The sequence below is a fragment of the Coffea arabica genome, chromosome 9c (assembly GCF_036785885.1).
Source record: "Coffea arabica cultivar ET-39 chromosome 9c, Coffea Arabica ET-39 HiFi, whole genome shotgun sequence".
Classification (NCBI taxonomy): domain Eukaryota; kingdom Viridiplantae; phylum Streptophyta; class Magnoliopsida; order Gentianales; family Rubiaceae; genus Coffea; species Coffea arabica.
This window is the reverse complement of record NC_092326.1, coordinates 43,641,479-43,665,679: the sequence shown is the minus strand read 5'-3', so window position 1 is coordinate 43,665,679 and position 24,201 is coordinate 43,641,479. Positions and strand designations below refer to the sequence as shown.

At 36.0% G+C, this 24,201-nt stretch overlaps 1 protein-coding gene across 1 annotated transcript; it reads left to right on the top strand.

The window, feature by feature from the left end:
• The first annotated feature begins 5,650 nt into the window (after positions 1–5,650).
• LOC113708954 (24-methylenesterol C-methyltransferase 2-like) lies at positions 5,651–7,193 on the top strand. Its single transcript, XM_072064951.1, has one exon. It carries the CDS (start codon positions 5,752–5,754, stop codon positions 6,835–6,837), a length of 1,086 nt encoding a protein of 361 aa, XP_071921052.1. The 5' UTR covers positions 5,651–5,751; the 3' UTR covers positions 6,838–7,193.
• Positions 7,194–24,201: the final 17,008 nt, after the last annotated feature.

Here is a 24,201-nt window from a genome sequence, read left to right as displayed (position 1 = left end):
TTTTAGATTTTAAATTTTAATTAAAATTCATTTTTATACATCCAATAATAATAATAATATATACACTGACGGTAGTGTATAAAAAATTATTCATTTCTTTAATAGTAGTATTTATGTGATGTAAACTTTGTTTTAATTCAAAAAAATTAAATACAATAATTGAGGAACTTTCTGCACTAAATCAAGGCTGAGGTCCTTCTGGTCCTCATGTAAAAATGGAGGACGCGAAAGCACTTGTGAATGGGTTAGAGTAATTCTAAGAAAGATGTAGGACCTTCTTGTTATTTGGTAGTAACGTGTACTGGATAAGAATGCGCGCAACTCACATCCAAAGTCCAAATAGCCAATAATCCTTGTACCAATACGCAAAAATCACATCTGCAGATTTAAGTGGTCCAGCTAACTTCAATAACCAAGGTCCAAGTAACTGATAACACAAATCATGCAAGTAATCGACCACCACACACAAATCGTATCTGCAAATTTTGAGGAGCACATTTGAATTATAAATCCCATAATTCTATAATAAATAACTAATAACACAAAATCATTCTAAAAAACTAACAATCCCTAACCAATTTTATTCTCATTTATTATCCATCCAAAGCAAGGAAAAACAACAGCACGCATCATAGTCTGAGCATGGAGAAAACATTTCAACGATGCCTCGATTCCAAACTTGCAAGATTGCAGAAGAAAGGACAACTGATCGAAACCTAAACTGTAGTGATCCCAAAAAAGTATTCCAAAAGATACGAGAAGTTCACTTTCAAAAAAGACATGCATGCAGATATGCACAGTTTGTATTTTGTTGTGATGCTTCTTATCTAAAAGAATTGCAAAGAAAGAAAGAATTTCTTTATACGTATTCATTTTTGTATGCTATTATTTATAAACTATGTAAAAATATACTAATTTTGAATTCTGTACGGTCTTAATTTTTATAAAAATGGAGGTAGGTTGTTTAACCAACAACGGATTAATTCATGCAAAGATTGTGTCTTCTCATTTGTAATATAAACTCCACAAAATTCAACAATGTTAATTAATCCACTAATTGGCTTATGTATTAAAGGTTAATTGGTGTAAAGAATGTTTTCGAATCTTCGTATAAGATTATCAAATCGAGTGTTTTAAATATTTGTAAGTATTTCATTTTCAAATCAAATTAAACATGCTATTACATTTATATCTATCTATATACCATTCATTTTCTAATATATATTCATATTTTTATTTCAAGGATCCAACTTCCATAAAATGGCAGATTTCTTTCTCTCTCTTTTTTTTTTTTTTTTAATTCACCCTCCCTTTTTATTTTGGTGACACAATATTTACACTAGTTTGATGTATTTTAAGGCTCTTTTACTATTGTTTTTGGGAGAATGAAGGCTACTGCCAAACCTCAAAGAGGATTCCACCCCCACCCAGACAATTACGCTCAGCAAAGCATCCAGAAATCTGATAATTGTCGAAGGGCAAAACTTGTAAAGAAACATGCCTAGGAGAAATATTGGTATATGACTGTACCGTATCCCTCTCTCCGGGGTTTTCATTTTCCAACTACAATTGGGTCTTCAAGGCCACTTATTATGTAGGCATGTTTAACGGACCATGCTAGCAAAAAGGAATAGAGATTTCTCCATGGCTATGAGTAGTAGACCAAGGCATACTATTTAATATGGCTATGAGTTAGGAATATGTGAACATTTGTATTTACATGCTTATTAGTAATTGAAAATTTTTGATTGCTAAATTAAGTTTTAAATTAGTCAATATTCTTAAACCCTTGTAAAATGTTTGAAAATTTTTTTTTTTTACAATGTAACCATTTGTTTTTTCTTTTTTTTTTTTAATCAAGAAAGCCAATATCAATTTACATTACTGTTTGTATTAATTATGACAAAAATTACTAGTAGTTTTGATTGACTAAGGGTGCGTTTCATAAAATTAAAATATGAAAATTAAAATATGAATCGATTAAGTTATTGAATTGTTAAATATTAAATATAATACATTTGAGTGTACATCACATTCAGTGATAAGTGAATAACTTATCACTTAATTTTGGGAGCAATTTTTACCTTAAAAATTCAGTGCTACTTAATTAATTCAGATGTTTGATTTTTGGTTATCAAATGCGTTTGAATATGTTAAGATCTGAATTCATTAAATTTAAAATCTGAATTGGGTTATCAGATATGAGTGATTCCAATCACGTGTTTGAGTCATTCAAGAAAATAAGTGGGAATCACTTTGATCCTCTTTAATAAATATGGAAGGTACTTAGTTGCTAAATGCATATTTGCTTTCAAAGAAGGAAAAGCTCAAAAGAGTAGGAGACAATTATCAGAAAATCACCTTCAAATCTTGAGGAGTTTCAAAGAAGGAAGAACACACCTCGAATCCAAACAATGATTAGCGTACAAACTCCTCAAAAAAAAAAAAAAAATTAATTAGCGTACAAAAGCTAAAAACCAAAGCACAAAATAGGAAAATAATAATAATAATAATAGTGATAATAACGGAGAGCAAAAGTTGTCACAGATGACCGACATTGAATTTTCTTCCCATAAATGAATACTGTACAAATTCGCGGCATCTCATTTTCAATTTGACGCATAAATAAAAAGATAAAAATCCAAACCTCCACTATCAAAAGCAAAACTGGAATAGTCTAAACCCCACCCCTTAATTCTTCTTTAAGAGAGACTAAATACCCTTCAGTACTTTCATTACTTCTTAAATTTCACCCATTTCCTTCTAGAAGAAGAAGAAAAAAAAATCTAAATTCATACTTTTTTTTTTCAACTTCAATAATAGACTTTTGTTGAATAAATTAACTCTAATCCCAGATTGAACTCCAAAAGCAGCTGATAACTCTTGAAGCCAAACCAGGAAACTTAACTACCCAATCCAAACCCCTCCCAAAATCGATACGGAAAACTAGCTATGTAAAGCACCTGCTACTACGTGGTACCTACCAACCCAATACCCCCAGAGAGCTAGTTGTCTTTTTTCATACTCATATATGGTAAATGTGGACATTTGATCCCTTGATGAATTTAAAAAGTCAAAAAGGAAGATGTGAAATGTAGAGCCTAGAGTAGAGGTACGAATTTAGCTTCTTGTCCTTCTCACCCTATCATGAACGTCATCATGGTAAGAAAAATGAAAGTAAAACAGTGGTAGGATAAACCAACAACTACCTTACAAGCTTTGAATAGCGGAACCAAAATTTCTTAGGGATAATTTCAGAAACCTCAAGAGAGTTTTCTAACAATTTCACTGCCCACTTTCAAAGTTTAAAAAAATATCACTTACCTCTCTTGTAAGCTATTTGGGATCCAATGCTTATCTCGTGATTGGTCAAATGACTTTACTATCTTTACAACTTAGGAAATATTACGTGTCTATATGGAGAGAAACAATTGAGTCACTTGTACTAAATTAACCATGATTTGGAATATATAAAAAATTTGAAAATCTTGAATATTAAATTTTATAATGATGATTGTTAACATTTAAGAATCTTTTTTTTTTTTTTGTATTTCAATAGTTCTTGTAATTTATTTCTCTTAAAAGAAGATTAAACTTCCTGTTCAAATGTTATTATGTCATAAATTTTTCATAAGAATAATAAGATGAATATGAAAATACACAAAAAAGAGAGTAAAGTATTAAAATATGTTTACAATTAGATTTTACTAAGTTATGGATAAAATGTAATTGTACATAATCTATTCTTTTCTTTCTTTTCCAAAATATTTGGTGTTTCTTTTCTTTTCGTTTTATATGTAATCCAAACAAGATGGTTAGAAAAAAAATTTCTACTCTGATTTATTTGCTTTTCCATTAAAATCATATCCTTTTGATTAATCTAAATGTTGCTTGAGAGTTGCTTTATTTTTTTCTTAATTACAAATGATGGAAATTTCTTGTTAATCATGTGAAATAATGGACCTCGTGAGTTGAATAAATAATTCAAAAGATTATTTTATATTTTACATCATTAGCCATATATTGTGATTTTTTTTTCTTCTTGAAATGGCCATACATTGTCTTGTTCAATTTTTGTTCAACATCTTTCAAATTCTGATACAAAGAGTTTAGAAATTTTACGTGTAAATCTTGATTCCAAATTAACAAGTTTTCCTCTTTACTACTTTGATTTTGCTATTTTATATAGTTTTATGAAAAACAATCATTGTTACTAAATTCTATTATACTCATGCTAGAGTTTAGTCTTTATTATTTATTTTTAATTAATATTTTCTTTTAACGATTGATTCCGCAGATTGTTTGTCTATTTTGATGGGTGGACCTCAATCATTACATATCTTGGAGGAGAATTGGAGGAGTTAACCTAGTATTAACTTTATCCATTAATCATTAATTACACATTTTTCTATTACATTTTTTTCCCATATATATCAAATCGCTACAATAATTTTTCATGAAAAATCATGAAAAATACAATCCAAACGGGTCCACATAGTGTGCCCTTAGCACTAGTTATTATTATTATTATTATTGATGATTTTTTTTTCAGACTTTTGAAGTTAGTTAATTAAACCTAATTCCAGATTTTATCCCAAAAACCGGCAACTCTTGAGACAAATTTGGGGACTTAACTATCCAACCCCGAAAAAATGACGTGAAACCACGCAAATGTTAGTAGAATAGCTCTGCTAGGCCTTAAAGAAGAACCCACCCTAGTTATTATTATTGATGATGATATTGCATTTGATTATCTTCTCTATTTTTCGTTCTAGCCTTTTGGTTACGTATATAGTACGGTCCCTGTGACTGGAAAAGTGGGACAAATGACTTGATTACCGATACCAGTGGAAAGTTATGACATGGTGTCATAGTCCATCCTCCCCCTCCATTGGCATTTTTCAAATCTCTCTCGGTTCTGAACAAAATACTAAATTTTTTTTTTTGTGGTTGTAAAAAGCAAGGAAAAAAGGCAAATAACAAAAAGGAGAAAAAAATCAAAGTGCCACCCACCCCCGCTATAATTAAACCGCTGACACTTTGACAATGACGTGTCCAAACGCCATTGACACACATAGACACCACCACACGCCACAAGGTTAGAAGGGTACTCTCGCAAAAATCCAACCTCTTCCATTCCAAACTCCAAACAAAGTGGTGGCCATTTTTCTTCGAGCACTTGGGATACTCGGTGACATATTTTCTATGTCAATTCAATACCACTTATAGTATTGTGCAAAGTGTCTTGTTATTATTTACATTTTAATTTTCAAATAATTCAACTTGATTTGGTTTAACACAAGTGTAAATAATAATAGGACACTTTACGCAATACTATAGGTGGCATTGAATTGGCATAGAAAATATGTCACCGAGGATCTCAAGTGTTCTTCAAGGTGCTTGACTCCGTAACACTGATAAATTCTGCTCAATTTCTCCTATAAATACACACACCAATATAATTTAATTGCTCTCCATCATATTTATACATTTTTTAAATTTAATGTTGATCTTGTTTTAAAAATATTTTAACGAGTGCGTCAAACCCTATAATAAATAATAATAATACCCTTTTCTCCTTTTTTTTCCCTTAAAAAAACAAAAAAAAATTTAAAAACAAAAACGAGAAACAATTGATGCCCCAAGTCTCTCAAACCTAATCATACAAAACCCCGCCCCCCTTCCAAACACAGCCCCAACTCTCTCTCCCCTGCTGGCTCAACTCCTCACTCTCTCTTCTCCTCGACACCCATGGATTCTCTCACCCTCTTCTGCACCACTTTCCTCCTCGCCGGCGGCCTCTACTGGTTCGTCTGCGTTCTGGGCTCCGCAGAACAGAAAGGGAAGCATGCCGCCCAACTCTCCGGCGGCTCCATCGACAAAGAGAAAGTCCAAGACAACTACAAACAGTACTGGTCCTTCTTCGGCCGCCCCAAGGAGATCGAGACCGCCGAGAAAGTCCCCGCTTTCGTCGACACCTTCTACAACCTTGTCACTGACATTTACGAGTGGGGTTGGGGTCAGTCCTTCCATTTCTCTCCCTCCATCCCCGGCAAGTCCTACCGGGACGCCACCAGAATCCACGAGGAAATGGCCGTCGATCTCTTGGGTGTCAAGAAGGGTGCCCGCATTCTTGATGCCGGCTGTGGTGTCGGCGGCCCGATGCGTGCCATCGCCGCTCATTCCGGTGCCAACGTCGTCGGCATCACCATTAACGAGTACCAGGTAAACCGAGCCCGGATGCACAATGAGAAAGCCGGCCTCGATTCTCTGTGCGAAGTTGTCTGTGGCAACTTCCTGCAAATGCCCTTCCCCGACAGCAGCTTCGACGGGGCTTACTCCATCGAAGCCACCTGCCATGCACCCAATCTGGAGGAAGTCTACAGCGAGATCTACCGAGTTTTGAAGCCCGGATCCCTGTACGTCTCCTACGAATGGGTCACCACCGAATTCTACAACCCGGAAAATCCGGAGCACGTCGAGATAATCCATGGGATTGAGAGGGGCGATGCTCTTCCGGGGTTGAGGAGTTACAGGGACATTGCCCAGATAGCCAAGAAGGTGGGATTCGAGGTGGTCAAGGAGAAAGATTTAGCGAAGCCCCCCGCCAAGCCCTGGTGGACCCGGCTCAAGATGGGCAGGATTGCTTATTGGAGGAACCACATTTTGGTGACGGTTCTTACCTGGCTCGGGATTGCCCCCAAAGGCGTGGTTGACGTCCACGAGATGTTGTTTGTCACCGCAGATTATCTCACCAGAGGTGGTGAGACCGGGATTTTCACTCCTATGCATATGGTTCTCTGCAGAAAGCCTGAACATAGCAATTCTTCTGATTAGAACGACTACCAAGAAGAAGAAGATGCTGCTGCCGTTGCCGGTGCCTGTTCCATGTAATGCTATCAGATTAATCATGGAGGTCAATTCCGGTGCACCTCGTTGTCTTTTGTTTCTTTTTTTCCCCTTCTTTTCCTAATTATCCATGTTTAATTTTGCTGTTTCAGGTTTAATTTAACGTCATTTTTCTTTATTATTAACTTAATCTTGGATAGCAAAAGATCGGAACCATCTCTCTGTCTCTCGTTGTGTTGTTGTTGTTTTTTTTTTTTTGGTCCTTTCGTTTATTGGAACCATCTTTTTAGTTGTAGTAGTATAAGAGAAATTTAATCTGGAAATCGATTAATATTTTTCCTTTTTTTTTTTCTTATTTTAACATATGATACGAGTGGTGATCATCTACTTTGTCTGTCATGATCTATTTTCCTTATTTAGCAGAATCAGTCAAATGTTTTGTGTGTGTTGTTGAACAAGTGCCAAATGGAGGGGAATTTCCTCCTTGATTCATTATTATTATTGTTATTAGGCTTTTTTTTTTTTTTAATTGGCAATGGTAGTTGTTTTGATGGCCGCATAGTCGTGGAAATTTTTGGCTTTCTTTTTGAGATGCCAAACAGATGCTGCTGACTACTGCTTGTCTTGTGGTAGCATATTTGTATTATTATTTAGCTGGCTAGTGAAAGGCACGTGATTGCATTAGCTGGATCACATACTCTTTGGCATTGCACGAGTGGATGGATCATTCGTGTTAGCTTCCAATCTCAAATCTAAGACACCCTTGTCAAGATCATCATCCTCATTCATCCTGGACGGATAAAATATTTTGTGAAACTGAAAATATGCGCCTCAATTGCACTACTAGTTAATCACCCACGAGAAAGGGATTAAGTCCCTCTTTGGGCTATAAAAAATTCAAAGGAATAATTAGGTCTGTATATCTGCTAATCACTTATACAGCCTCTTTAGGCTTCTCTCCCTGTGGTGGAATAGGATAGAAGATTAGGTTATAGAAATGTTATCGTTGGGACAAAGAAAAAGAAAGTTGCGCTACTAGTTTTGATCATTTGGCGTTATACATATCACATATTCTAAGGTGTTCCGTCAGCCAACCTTTTTAAGAGCACATTTATTGCTGCCATCACTTAAGTTGAATAGGAATAGATTCCCCGTGCCTGCCTGCTTTTGGACTGAGAATATATTATTACTGAAAATAGTTTGATACGTGCTGGTGAATGAGAATAAGGTTGTTGATTTGAGAACCGAGCGTGTGATTTGAGAGGAAACTTGCGTCTCAATACATTAATGTTAGTAACATATTATGAGCCATGTAGTAGTAGCTTGAACAGGAAAACATCTGGATGGAATCTGGTTGGCTTTGTGCACAGAATGGAAAATTGAGATTGTTCCACATTTTGTCAGAACGATGCAAAAGAGTCATGGTGGGCAAAAATTGGACCTTGTCCTTTCTTCTTGAGTTTGAGAAACCATTTAGATTTAAAAGGCTGCCCGGATTGGCCATCCTCAAATGCAGGGCATCTTTAAGGAAAAGGCCATCTTTTCTCTCCGCACTTGTTCCGTTCATATGTCGGCTCAACATCCTACACACACAAAAGAAGGCATGATAAACAACTTTCCAGTGCGGACTTGTATTGGTTGTAGCAGCAGCACGCCTTGCTTTCTTTCTTTCTTTCTTTCTTTCTTTCTTTTAATAAATAAAAAACTGAGTTGTCTATACCACTGTTATTCTGTGTGTGACCACTACTGCGCTTGCTTGGAGAAGACTGAAAAAGAAAAAAAAAAGAAAAAGATGTTCGTGTTATCAGTAACACGTGCACTGCTTCTGGGTTTTGGCATAATTTACTTATTTCTTGCAGATCTCTATGTTGTTGTTTATTGGAAAGGTGCGCTGTATCATTCCACTTGGGTTGGCATATCATCTTATCATATTCTTTGGTGTGTGTTTAGTAGCAATTTCACTGCTGTGCTGTGGTTTCCTCACTCGGGCTGTTGTGCCTATATTGGATCGCTGTTGGCGCCGGATTTGCTTCTGGCACGTAGACATATATTTAATAGGCGTTACTGGGAAGGCAATCTGGATGTGTTTCTCCATGTTTATTGGATTCTAAAGTCATGGAATGAGGCCCAAAGATCAAAGGGGAAAGCTCTCTGGGTGCTTACAGTCGTCAGTCTGTGAGTGCAAGGTATCTCTGCTTTTGTGCTGGTGGGGGAATAATGGGGGTGTCAATTTCTGACGCGAACCTGAAACGAAATTAATGCGTTTGGGTTGGTTTGGTTCAGAATTGAGTGGAACCTGATAAATTCGAAAAGAAAACTGGTTGGATTTAAGTCGGCACCGTTTATGAATTCAAAATAATTTAATAACTATTAAAAAAATATTTTATCTAACTAAAATAAGTTATTCTTTTCTTCCCAAGGCATTAACCATTTAATCCTAATTGAACTTGTTTAACTTGTGTGAGGTTGGAGTTGTTATGTTTGGATAGAGGATGTATTACATTTATTTTCTACTTCTATAGTGTTTTAATTTATTTCATATTCGGTTTAGGATAAAACACTTACGGTATTTTAATTTATTTCAGATCTGATTTGGGATTATTTTATCGAGATTTTTATTACTTTATTACGTAATTAGTCTTGAGTGAAATTGATTCTGTGTTAGAAACTATTATGATAAATTAGTAAACTGGAGTTATGTTTCAGGTTATATTAGGTCATTCGGCTGACTTGCCAATCTGAAAATTTCGTGCTCAGGTCGGGTATTTAGATTTGTCACGGATTGATGGGTTGTGTTCGGGACAGCAGGTTTCTTGTTGTACCTGGGTCTTAACCGGACCTGCCAACCCATTACTGACTCGATTCCCACCCATAGGGAATAATGGCAATGCTTGTTTTAATTGCCAGTATACTCAGGTTGTTGACTTCTTGTGTGTAGCAGCAACAGCGAGAGCCGCTTTGTACATGGGCCAAAAATCTCGGCGCCGCTAAATTATTATTCGCGTCAAAAGCATCAGTACACTTGTGTCCATTTTGTCGAATATTATTGTTTTTAATCTACAAAATAATCAGAACATGTGTCAAAATGCATGCAACGGCGTATTTGCCTGCTAAGGGTTTTTTTTTATTATTATTATCAAAATATGGTTCTGATTATTTTTGTAAATTAAGAGTAATAATTAAGAGTCCGCTAATTACTTAGTTTAGCGATTAATCTGTGACGAATATTTGCTTGATGATTAAAAGTTGATGGGGGTTATACTTTAGGAGTAAATCTTTCCTGCACTGACGGTGTATATACTATTATCATTCGATTCATGACATGTGTATAAAAGTTGAATTTTAAATTCAAATTTTGCATAGTTGTCATTCATCAGCGTGTATACACTGTCAGTGCAGGAAAGATTAATCTATAGCCACCGAAATTCTTTTGCCCTTGTTGTACTCACAGCTCGGGTCGCGTGTGCATAGTTGATGTGGTTGCTGTAAAGATACCGTGTAGCAGTACGCTGGTTGGAAGGAACTTGGAATGCGGGTCTCTGTTTTTTTTTTTCTTGGTGGTAACAGTAAAGGAAAGTTCATTAATATTAAACTAGTACTAATTTACAAAGCGTGGGTAGTCATGCCCCTAACGTCTCCATCCAGAATGGACATGATTTTTTTGGGTGGGGGTGGGGGGGGGGGGGGGGGGAGGGGGGCCTTAATCGAATTCGAAACAAAAGAAACATTTTGATCACATTCTAATAACTTTCCTAAGAGCATCAGCCGCTTAGTTTCCTTCTCTGTGTAAACATGACTGATGTCAATCCCTTCTATGGATGAAATCAGGCACCTGCACTCCACCTTCACACAGGCATCAACTGTGTTGTGTTTGCCTTAATTGCATTATAATCTTCTCTTTGCTTCCACTTTTATTGTTTTTTTTTTTCTGGGATATATTCCTTTTTGGTTTTCAAAAAAGAAAAAAGAAATAAATAAATAAAAAGGAAGATAGAATTATAGGTAGCAAACAAATTCATTTAACTAAATTTATCCATACTTGTCCATTAATATATTGGTATGGGTATCTTAAATTTTTGCATATTAGTATAAATGAAATACTCAATAATTAAATAGATATTAGTGGGTAATTCATTCAACCGAATTAACCCATTTAGAATTATCTTCCCCAGGTCTCCTCTCTTCTCTCACCACCCTCTTTTTTTTTTCAAAATTTTTATTGTCACGATGTTAACTACATTTGTTTCATTATTTTTATTATTATTATTTATTGGTTTTATCTTATCATTTTATTTTCTCTTAGTTTGTTAACTTGCTCAATTTATGACAAGTTTTAGTCTCTTTTCCTATCTTTTCAAAATGAAATTTTAAATTTACACACGAAAAAAATGCTAGGAGTTAAAATTTTTTGAATTAAGTTTTTATGTTAAATTTTATAGTATTTAGTTCAAATTTTTATATTCTTATTGTTCAATTACTAAATAGAATATAATTTTGTGACATAGAGTACGGATGGAAAAAAATTAGTAATTAGACTTATTAAATATTATAAGTAAATATTTAAAACTAATGATGGGTGCAAATGGTGGTATAAATTGATAACTTAGTTTGCAAAAATGAATTTAAATGAGTTTATAAAAAGTTAAAATAAATGGGTTATAAATAGGTAATTTGATTATCTAATTCATTTCTTAACTTGCCCAATTAAATAGGTATAAATGAATTAACTCACTTATATTCATTATCCATTTTAACCAACTCTAATTCGTCCAAATCACCCACTCTGACAGTTCTATATAGAATGTAGGAGGAAAGAGAAAAGAGGGAAATACCCCTAGTGAGTGAGAAAGCCTATGATCTACTATTGCGACAAATTCTGGCCTCAACGTTCTGCGTCATGTGTCTCCCTTTGTCTGCTTTCTAATGTCCCTATCTCTAAACTTCAATATAGATTTAGCATCAGCACAGCATTTTAATTGATCAACGATTTCCTCAAAGCATTAAAAAGGTACCATATCATATCTTCTCCTATACAATGAATTTAGACATCTTATTTTCAATCAACTTGTTAACCACTGTGGGATTGCGATGGGTTATTCGGAAATCCCTGCATTTTTGGGAAAGCGCTACTTAATCACGTTTGTGTTCATTAATATTTGGTTCCACTCTATTACTCCATAAAAGCACTTGTGCCTTTTTTTCGACTAGGTACTTAATGACCGCCGTTTACACCCTAATTTATATCTAACTTATAAATTGACACATATTTATTATACCCGTTGTATATAAATAAATACTTTTTCAAATTAACTAAATCCTTGTTTGGAAAGGGATTTTTTACCAAAAAAAAAAAGATTTCTTTGTTTTTCGTAAACATATTTTTCAACCACTTTCTTATCTCACATATATCAAATCGTTACAGTACATTTTCTATAAAAACTCCAAAAAATTACAAATCCAAAAACATGATAATAAAATTACAAATGGTGTTTGGATTGCAAATTTCTTTAAGTGTGTCATAGACACTCCGAATATCCATTAGCCAAATTCAACTTTAAAACTAGTGGTATGATACTCAAATATTATAGCCCCGTTTGGCACTTGAGTTTTTTGAAAATTTATCTAAAACTTTACTGTAGTACACTGTAGAAGTTTTTGAAAAATTTTTTTAAGATGAAATTTTTTTTTCTTTTCCTTTTTTTCTCTTTCTTTTTCTTTCTTTCTTTTTTCTTTTCTTTCCTCTCTTCTTCTTCTTCTTCCTTCCCCTTCTCACTTCCCTCCCTCGCCACCGCTGCCTCGAACGTTGAAGAACCAGCAGCCATGGTCCAAAATTTTTTTTTGCTTTTTCTCTTCCCCTCTTCTCCCTCTCCCTTTCTGCTTCCCTCTCCCCCTCTACTCCCCTTCACCCTTCCCCTCTCCCTCCCGATGCCAGACAACTAGACTAAACCCCATCGATAATGTGGCCCAACTTCAGAGACATGTGCAATGGGATCCGAAACGATTAACGCTTTGTAGGAGCACGAAGCTGATCATGGGCGAACGGGTGGACTTATGAAAGAATGCAAATGAAGCTTCTCCCTTGGATCACTAAGAACTTGTAGCCCCGATTTTTTCTTTTTTTGTTTTGCTTTTTCTCTCATCCTTTCCTCCCCTTTCCTACTCTCCTCTCCTTTCCCCTCCCCTTTTGCCCAATCTGGTCGTGCGACCAGATCGCAGCTAGGGGAATGGGGAGGGTGGCGGGGAAGGGGAGGGAAGGAGAGAGGGAGGGAGAGAAAAAAAAAAGAAAAAAGAAAAGGGAGGGGAGCACCAACATCGGTCACGGGGGGAGGGGGAGAGGGAGAGGGAGAAATGAAAAAAAGGGAAAGCCGGCGCCGGAAGCAGTGGCGGAGGTGGTGGCCGGCGATGAAAGTGTGGTGGATGGGGTGGGGGAGATAGAAGAAGAAAAGATGAAGTTTTTTGTGTATTAGATATTTTGAAGTGTGCAGGTCAAAAAATTTGATAAGTATTTTTATGTTATTGTAGCTAAAGTTATTAAAAAACTAGTAGCAAACAAATTTGGCAAAAAATTTAGGTTCCAAGCAGACCCTATATTACTAGTACGTAATAGGCATGAAACACCAATTCTTGGCTTGCCCTAACAGTGCTCTTGACATATCACTGTAAATTGGAAGAGAGGCAGGAACGGTTTTAGGCAGTTCCTTGCAGTTCATAATCAAGATTTAGCCAAAAAAAATAAGATTCAAATTTCATCTTTTATCTCATTTTTCACACTATATGTGAGGCTCATAAAATTTTGTTCTATAATTGCACGTTATTGAAAGTGAATTACATCGTATGCAGACAGACAGAATTATGCTATGTGTATTTTACGGAAAACTGCCTCGAACAATTTTCGTGATAACTATTCGGCCCCTTGTTCCTGAAAATTTTTCGAGTCCCAAGATGGGGCTTCACTGGCGGATAAGGGGCATGACCGTCCCTGCACAGTTCATGGCTAGGATTTGGCCACAAAAAATTGTATGGTCCAGATTACGTCTTGTATCTCGATTTTCACAACGTGTGTGGGACCCATAAAATTTTGTTCTAAAGTTACGTGGTATGCAAAATGCACAAATCCGCCAGGAACAGTTGTAGCCGTTCCTGCCCATGGTCCTTCACTGGCGGACAAGGGGCACAAACGGTTGCAGCTGGTTGTATTCATTTTTCACTACGCGTAACTTCCATTGCACACGGTGTAACTTACTTTGCACACGACGTAATTTTACAACACTTTTTTATGGATTCCACACATGACGTGAAAATCGAGTTACATGTTGTAATCTGAATCGCACAAATTTTTTAGGCCACATCGTGGCTGTGAACCTTCAGGAACGGTTGTCACGTTCCTGCCCCATTTCCTTCACTGGCTGACCGTCTGCTCCAAAAAGCTCGATAGAGTAGGAATCATAGGTAGGGCGGGTGGAGGAGTCTTCTTTCTTTCTTTCCGTCTTTCTCCAACTCTGGTAGTCGTTCTCATCTTTTCCTTGTTATCGCATCCCCAACTTCGAGCTTATCTCTTTGGTATACAAAATATCTCGCAATCCTCCTGGCTTCTTTCTTTTACTGATTTTTTTTTTTTGGTTTTTGCATATAGACATAGTAATCCTTTGTACCATCTTTGATTCGTGTTTGAGTAATGGCTATGGGATATTAGTGTACTAGTTACTGTAGTATTATGCATCCTAAGTAATACGGAAAATTACTCAAAATTGTACATCAAGAAACAATTTCAAAATAATTCATGTTGAGCTCTCAAACAAAATATGTTAGCATATTACGAATTGCAAGGATTAAGGTCATTTGTGCCGCAATTAATTTGTAAGGTTACCGTCCAATTTGCCACTTGTGCTGCTGCTGCTTCTGGTTAACGCGTTATAGGTTTGAATATACTATCCTTTACGTCTAGTAGTTTTACATTAAAGCGTTTCGTGTTTAAACGCAAAAAGAACAGAAAACGTTTTGTACCTTTGTTTATGTACGTGGCCCACTGCTGAAGTATTGACTATCTTCCAATTGGGAATGAAGCAGGTACGGCCATGTTGTATGAAGTTGATATTTAAGATCGGGAAGCGCTAAACTATTGCCGCGTTGTCTATTTTTGGTCTCTCCTCTAAATTTTATTTTTAATTAGCCCTCGAACAATTAGATTTTTCCTTAAGCACAAGATTTGTGAAGAGAAATCTAATGATATGGTTAAAAAATTGAAGGATTACCTCTTTTGAGAGTTTTGATACTGGTCTCAAAAGTTCAATTATGAATGGACAAAAATATCCTTTAAATTCGGCCAAATTTATGTCTAAAATCATCCGGAAGTCCTCAAAGTGTGCAGTTTTAATTGTTCAAGAGCCAATCGAAAACAAAATTTAGATGAGGGGCCAAAAGTAGACAACGGCAATAGTTTAAAGGCTCTCCAAAATTTTTACTCATATGTACTTTTGTTACATATATACATACATACATATACATGTATGTATATATATTGGTATACTCATATAAATTTGTTACACGTATCAACTTTCTTTGTATGCATCAACTTAACGTATGAATGGGATAGCTTATACATGAAAATGTATACCTAATCTTTTGAAAGTGCATCAACCGTCACTATTGTTGTCAAGCACTGCATGTGTTTGAGAATATGATGATGACTAGACCAAGCACCTTTTTTTTTGGTTTTTTTTTCAGGAATCTGTTAACAAGGGGATGATGAGAAGCCATACATATGAAACTCCAGAATTTAAGAAAAAGTAGTTAACTTTGTTGAAAAAATAAATTTAGATTGCTATTTTTCTAAAATACCCTTACATTAAATAAAGTTGCCTTTTCATATATCAATATGTTTTGGAAAATCTAAATGCATTAAATGGGGTAGGTTATATTCAATACTAACAATCTATATTAAATAAGATAGTTTATAGTAATAACAACTTATATTGAATAAAGGTATTTTAGAAAAATTAAAATACAATTATATTATTCAATTAGAAAGTGGACTACAATTTGGGACAGACGAAAAGGGAAAACAGGACTATCAAAGTGGGACGGAGGGAGTATTGAACAGGGGCCTCTCTTTTGTTGATGATTAGTGTTAGGTTTAATGCTAAATTCGTACCCTTATTACCAATCTTTGTTTATTGCGGTTTTCCAAGGTGGGTTTTCGATTCTGAGAACCAAATAAATGCAGTGTGTCAAATAGTTTGAGGATAGAAAAGTTTCATGTACCATAGTAGACACAGGATTGTTTTTGTCTTCGGGATCTTGGAATTATCATTTGTCTGTTTGTGCCCCGTATAAGTTTGGACGTTAATTTACTTCCAAAATAATAAACTTTAGTTTGCGACAAATTTCTATCAAGAATGCACGATAGAAAAAGTCACAAATTAATTTAGTTAATATAATGACAATTTTGGCTTAATACATCTTTTCATGTTATGTGGTAGCTCTTTACACTTACCCATTCTAATTAGGATTTTACACACATATATTTATCTGCAAGAGTTCTTTTTTATATGCACAAAATTCTAGACTAGGTAAACATGATTGATTATGTTAGTTGTTGAGGATATTGGCTAACATTTTCCTTTCTCATTTTCTTGTTTCTTTAGGTGCATGCTAACATTTTTGTTTTCAGCATCTAAACCAACAAGAAACTAAACTTGGAAACTTTTTTTTTTTTTTTTTATAAAAAACCTTTAGATGCAACTTATCGTGCAACTTACTGTAGCACTTTTTGTGACGTGATATATGTGAGATCAAAAGATGATTAGAAGGATAAAAATTGATTGAAATTTGTGAAACAAATTATTTTATCCGGAATCATCTCAATCCAAACAATCCCACTTGTGTAGGTGTGCAATAAGAAAACATGATATCCTTAGATTTACTCAAGCACATCAACCTATCTTCTATTCATCTTTGTAGCTAGATTGCATCTTCAAGTTCGAAAATTTTGGCAATCAAGATCATATACTATATGTACCCTTATTCCTACTTTATTCTACACTAGGAGAAGAGGGGATCCAAGGGATTCAGGGTGAATCCGAAAGACTGAACTGCCACCAATCCCGACAATACCTACACAGTCTGCTAGCAAAATTCCAAAAAATCTTGAATTGATTGTCAGCCGTCAAAAGATTTGATCTCTAAACCTACACCTAAGTAGAACCTTAAGGATCACTAGAGTTGTTGGTTGCATCTTGATAACTCATCTGTCATTGAGGTATCCTAATCAGGCCGAGTACATGTTTGTTTACGCGAGTGGTGGGCTGGCATCCTACAATGTAAGACAGCAATGGTGTATGTGGACAAGTAGTTGCAGTACCAAACAGCCAAACTGGAGCAGATACTAGCAGTTTGACTTTGAGCAGCAGGTTGAGTAAAATGGTGAGCACCTGTGAATCAATTTCAAGTAGATTTTGCACGTGTAATGTTCGGTGACACTTTTTCGGAGCCAAATCAGTGCAACTTTTATATTTATGTCTCGTGTTTATTCAATTTGTCGGGCAAAGTTGATTTAAGTTTCTTCTACTTCCACGTGAGATGACGAGCGAGATTGACACTAAATTTCGCGCCGAAAATCGGTATTGAGAGGATTCCAACTGCAGATTTTGAATCCCTCTGAGGTGGGATGGTTACTGTAATAAAAAATCGTCATTGTGGCCTTGCGACATTAAACTAGCAGACAGGAATAGTGACAAATCATGTAATTGCCTCGAAGAAGCTATCCATCCAGAAGATACTCACTCAATTTAGCATTCAACGCGAATATGTAGATTTTTTTCTCACGTCAAACGATAAAGACAGTTGCAGATTTGACAAGAATATTGATGTAGCATATTAGTATTATCTTCACGCACCTTTCTTTAAGAGGGGGAAAATAAAAAAAAAGGCAGCAACTTTTTACAGAAATACGAACCAGACAAAAAAATTTCCACAACATATACACACAATCAAGGAGCAAATTATATATTAATACTCAATAAATTTTGTCGCAAGCACTACTGTTTTTCGCATGTACACATCACCCACGAAAAAGAAAGCCAAAGGTCTCTGTACAAAATTTCCAAGAGTATTGGTGGGAGCAGCACGTAGCAGAACTAAGAAAAGCCGGAGTGGTCTACTACTAGAGTACAGCGACCAGTCAGAGCAAAGCTTCAAAAAAGCAGCCTTTTTTTTTTTTTTTTTTTTTGTAGGGGGACAGGTGTTAAGTTTGTAGATGGTAAGTCGTTAATGGACGCCGGCCAGTCGAGTTGTCGCCGTCGTCTTCTTCGATGATGCATCACCACCTGCGGGGGCGGCAGCATTCTCCTGATCCTCTTCTTGCTTCTCTTCGTCATCATCATCAGGGCCTCCTCTTCTTCTTCTTCTTCTTGTTCTGATGCTGTCGTTGGCGGGGAACCAGGAGTTGAGAAGCACGAGGAGGACGTCGTTAAAGCAGCCGAAAACGCCAGAGCAGTGGTGCTTGAGGTTCTGGAGGAAGCTGCAGGCGTGGGCCCGGTGATCGTGCGGCGTCATGGCGGGCTGAAGATAAGCCCAGGCGGCGTGTTGCAGGAGCGGGTCCTTGAGATTGATCGGTATGTCCCTCAAGCTGTCTTTCCTGCAGGCGGTGGCGGGGCACGCGATCGCCGGCGCATTGGGAGAACGAGGGGACGTGGGCATCAAGTCCTTGAGGCTAGTATAAGCAGCAGCCGCTTGCAAAGTAATCATCTCGATGTCGGCAGTGATATTGCAGCAGCAGCAGCAGCAGCTGTTGTTGTTGTTGTTGTCAATGCCGTTGGGGACCAAATCTTTGGTATTGGAATTGGGAGAATTTAGTCGAAAACCACCAATTTTATAGGCATGATGATGAGGCTTAATTGACGCTGCCGTTTCCATATTGGATCAGAATCATGCGTCTGCCTAATTCTAGTTTGATAAGAAGTCTTTTCTTTCTCGATTTTGGTTCGTTCGTTCCTCAAGTAACCAGGCGCCTCAATCCCTCCTCATCCTCATCATCACCGTTATGTTACGTGCGGGAATTGGGACTGGAGTGGACTGGACTGAGTAGAGTTAGTTGTCTTGGAGGAGAGGGAAGTCGAGTCGGAGCAGGAGGACAGAAAGAGAAAGGAGAAGAACCAGATAGAAAACGGAAAGGGAAGAAGAACAAGCGAGTGAGGGAGAGTGAGGTATCAGAGATTCGGGTGGATATAGGGAGTTTGAGAGGATTTGGGGAGAGTGAGGGTCCACGCGCATTGGTATACAGGAGACACGTAAGTGAACCTGGGATACTCCCTAACTCTTAAAATTTTTTTTTTTTTTTTTTTTTTTACAGAGATAAAATAGTGGATTGTGCCATGTGGAGATTATGGTGTCACCAAACACCATGACCAGACAATTGTTGCTCTTCATACATTCTTACCAATTTAGTGCAAATATGTGTGTTAGGAGGAGGATTTGCATTTCTTCAACTTTGGGCATCCATGCTTGAGTAATTTAGTCCACACAAGCCTCCTACTCCACTTTAACACTTTTTATCTTGTACAATCACCAATGGAGAGTGTTACTTTTCTCTAGAGCCATGCATTTCATGTTTTTTGTAAGACAATTATGCATTAACTCATGACTCATATTTGGATAGATCCGATTTTCAAAAGTTTAATAGCCTAAATTGTATCACATCATCTCATAAAGTGATGCGACACAATATGAGTTATTGAATCTAACCAAGTTTTGGCCTTCAAACGAAGCTTGTTGAGTAAATTCGACTGATTACTGTGTGAATTAAAACTTTTTTTTAAAAAAAAAAAAAAAATCTCAACTAAAGTGTCTAGCTCTAAATGAAATGAAGTGCTACTTCATTTAATTTTCCACAAAGAAAATGGCAAAAAAGAGTTATTAAACTATTCAGAATATAGTGATTTGATCGCTAAACTATTTATTGAACTACAATTGCCATTCATTCAAATAACCAAATAGCGTAATTTTTTTTGTGACTTAAACTAATAAAAATTTAAACTTTTAATCACTCAAATAATAAAAATATACATTTTTTTATATCACGAGAAGTATGTTTTAATTAATTGAATGATCATTTTAGCTAAATAAAAGTCTAGTAGCTAAAACAAAAAAATATAAATAGTAGAGTGACAATTTGTGTCATTTGCTCTTTTCCATAACATTATATTGACTTAATGCTTTTTTTTTCTGACATTTTCTTGACGGAAATCAAGAACGGAACAACAAAATTTCACCATTGCGCTCCGACAATATACGCACTATCACCGTTAAATTATCTCTTTACCCTCCTTGCTTTGAATGCCTAAGCTCCGCCGACAAAGCTGGATAAGGCTTCTACGTGAGCACCCAACAGATTTACAAACTAGTTTGACTCAAACATTCTGAATTATAATCATCGTGAAGACTGGCTAGCATAGTAGTATAGTAGCTTAATTTTATTTATTTTTTCATAATTTAACTGAGCAAAGAAAGTGCCTGTAACTTGTCAACTTACGTTTGGAATCATCAGGGACGACCACCTACAGCCAGTATTATTGTTAAGCAAAATAGCTTGGATGAGTTAAAAAGCTCATTCACAATAGGGACTTTTAAACAGAAGCATGCCACAGCAGTCCAACTCCATCTGATTATTTTCCCTTGTTTTGGCTTTTGGGTTGGTATATCTTGGGTTGAGTGAGAGTAAGTAGGAGCGCTCGAATCCGAACTCGAACTCGAACTCGAACTCGATTAATTTTAGTTATATATATTTTTTTTTAATTCAGAGAGAGAAATTTAAAGGGCAAAATGAAGCGCGGTTACGAGCTGACGAACCGCGGGCGGGATTTTTGTCTAACGAAGTTGCCAAGCGGTCCAATTCCATTGGGCACCGGGGAGCAAATGATTATTAATGCTGAAACGCAGGGTCTTACCTAAATCGAAGGGACTCGGACCACCAATAAATTGGAGACAGTCAAGCCGACCACAACCTTAAGTAGACTTTTCTTAACGATAAAACAATAATAATTACTATAATAATTAACACTTTAACTAAAACAAAACCAAAATGCGCAAGGATTAGCTCGAGCGGTCAGCTCCCTCTCTTTAGGATATGGTAGATTTATCTGGACAACCAAGGTTCGAGCCCCCTTGCTACCGTGCTCGGAGTGGAGTGGGGCTTCCTCTCTCATGCCAGAATGGAATTAGTCGGGTCAAAGGTCCGGATACCACTCCGTGAGAAAAAAAAAATGGTTTGATAACAACCCATTTAACGGGGGGAAAATGAAAAATTTTTCCACACTGGCAGTTTCGTCCTCCTTTCCTTTTAATTTAAATTGGTAAATGTTATCTTCTACCTACAAGAACCCCAATTCCTAATCAGCTTTGATTTTTTAAAAACACGCTAGCCACACGGGACAATTTTTTTTTTCTTTTTTTTTCTTTATTTGATTAGCAGATGCTAATGACGCGTGTCACTACCAAGCCACTGCAACACTATTATTCCCTCCTCCACGTATTCATTGAATGGTTTGTTGGTACCCAGTTGGTACGTGGTAGCACTCTGCTTTTCTACTTTCGTCCCTCATTCCACTTTTTTCTTCTTCCGTCATTTTCCCCCGTTAGTTATCAATTAAAGGTTGAAATACCCAGCAGAACACTTCCCAAGGCTCTCAATGATTAATTATGTATGCGCTCAATCCTTGTTGTTCTTGGTGTACATTTTTCCTCTACTTCTTATTTTCCAACTTTTTTAGATTATTTTTGATGCTAGAGTAATTTCACTAGTAGCCAATGAAGTCTTGTTCTTAGGGTGTTTGTTAACCAAAAATCATGTTAACTCGTTAATAAATATTTTAACTAAGATTTTCTAAGTGGGGGATTATGTTATCAAGTAGTTTTGTTGAGATTTTTTTAAAGAATTGTCAATTGAAATTATATTAGTTTGTTCTTTTGTAAATACTATAGATATATTGTTAATGAATGAAGAATTTAAGCTCATTTTTTAGCCTTCAATACAATTTGATATCCTTGTTAGTCTAAGGCCTTGTTTGATGTTCAACACTTAAACTTAATGGATTTAGATCTTAACATATTTAGACTGTTTGATAACCAAAAATTGAACATCTGAATTAATTAAACAGCACTGAATTTTCTAGGCAAAACTTGGATCCAAAATTAATTGATAAGATATTCACTTATTACTAAATGTGATATGCAGTCAAATGTATTAGATTTACTACTTAACAATTCAATAATTTAATAGATTCAAACTTTAATTTTATCAAACGTACCCTAAGTCTTAAGGGCCTGTGTCTTTCCCCCTCTTCCCCCCCCCGAGAGTAAGTGAACTTGATGAGGATTCCTTTTCAGTATAAAATTATACGCTCAAGCCTTCAACAAGAAAATGCCTGGAAGCAACTTCTTATCCAACCATCCAAGTTTTACTGGAGCTAATTACCAAATTTGGGCTATCAAAATGAGGTCCCATTTGATGGCTAGCGATCTTTGGGATATGCTCGAGACAGACAGACGCTAGTCCTGTATTGTCTGAAGATCCAATGATTGCAGAGATAAGAGCCCGTAGAGATACAATCAAAAGGAGATAAAAAACCTGACGTGCATCCACTCAACAATTTCCGATGCAGTATTCACAAAAATTATGACTTGTGAAACTGCAAAAGAAGTTTGGGATGCTTTGAAAGTAGGTTCCAAGCTAATGACAGAACAAGATAGATGTAAATTTTGAACCTTAGGAGAGAATTTGAACTCCTTAGGATGAAAAACACATAAAACATTAAAGAGTACTCTGATAAACTCTTAGATATTGTGAATAAAATTAGATTGTTTGGAGAACAACCATCAAGTAACAGAGTCATATAGAAAGTCTTGGTGAGTTTACCTGAAATGTTTGAACCCAAATTTCCTCCCTTGAAGATTCAAGGGATCTCTCTGAAATCACGTTGTCCGACCTGATCAATGCTCCATAAGCACAAGAGCATAGGAGATCCATGATCCATCCAGAAGGAAGAAGTAGTAGAAGATGCTTTTTAGGCGAAAGACAAAAACCAAATTAGCAAGGTGGCAAGGGGAAGAAACAGCAGTGGAACAAGAAAACAAGAAAGAGGGTGAGCCTAGCAGAGATGAAGGAAGAAGAGGAAAATTTCCTCAATGTCCACATTGCAGGAAGACTTCACACTTGCAACAATGAATGACGACATGAGGAGCATTTCTGGATATTTATTCAACTTGGATTCTGGATACTTTTCGTGGAATTCAAAGAAGCAAGATATGGTGACTTAATCTAACATTGAGACAAAATATGTTGCTGCTACTAGTGCTTAACCAAGCCTTGTGGTTTAGCCAATTGTTGGTTGATTTGAAGCATATTTAACAAGGAGCTACTAATATCTTTGTTGATAATGAGGGTGCCATAGCAATTTCCAACAATTCAGTGTTTCATGGAAGCACTGAGCACTTCAAGATTAAGTATTATTTCTTTCGAGAAGTTCAAAAGAGTGAAAATATTATTGTAGTTCATTGCAAGATTGATGACCAACTTATAGACATTTTTACTAAGGTCTCGTTCAAAATAAGGTTTGAATACCTAAGAAAACAGTTGGAAATCTGCAGTAAAAGTGACAAGGAAGAATGTTGAGGTATGTCAATTTTTTCTATAGATTTTTTAGATTATTTTTTATACTAGAATAATTTAATTAGTAGCTCAATAATTTTTGATACTAAAGATAATAATGTTAGTTTGTTGGTAAATATTTTAGTTTATATTTGCTAAATAGATGATTATGTTATCAAGTAATTCTGTTAAGATTTTTTAGAAGACCGTTAGTTGAAATTGTGTTAGTTTGTTCTGATGCATGAAGAATTTAAACTTATGTTCCGGCCCTCAGTACAGACACCTTGACTCTTGATATCATTGTTTATACTCTATTTTTCAATAAGTTGAGAATAAAGTATTCTGCAGCATCTTCTCCTTTATAAGATACCCCTAGTCACTGCTCCGGATCTATTTTGATGTGCATCCCTCCAACCCAATTTATTTTTTGAGATTTAGCTCTATCTTTTCTGAAAGTCATGGTTCTCGGTCTTCTGGTTCTTCTGGTTGGGCTTTTGGTACAGCCTTGCCCAATGTGTAGCAAGCAAAAGCAATTGGTTTCCAAATTTTCGTCCTGTGTACCACATGATAAATTTTTATGCATAAAATAATGGACTCCGTTTCCATTATTGCGATGCTAATTACTGCATTTGTGGGATGGTTCTCAGTTGGCTAATATCATGGAACAAAGCCTTACATTATTTGAGAAGTTCTTTAAATAATCAAATATG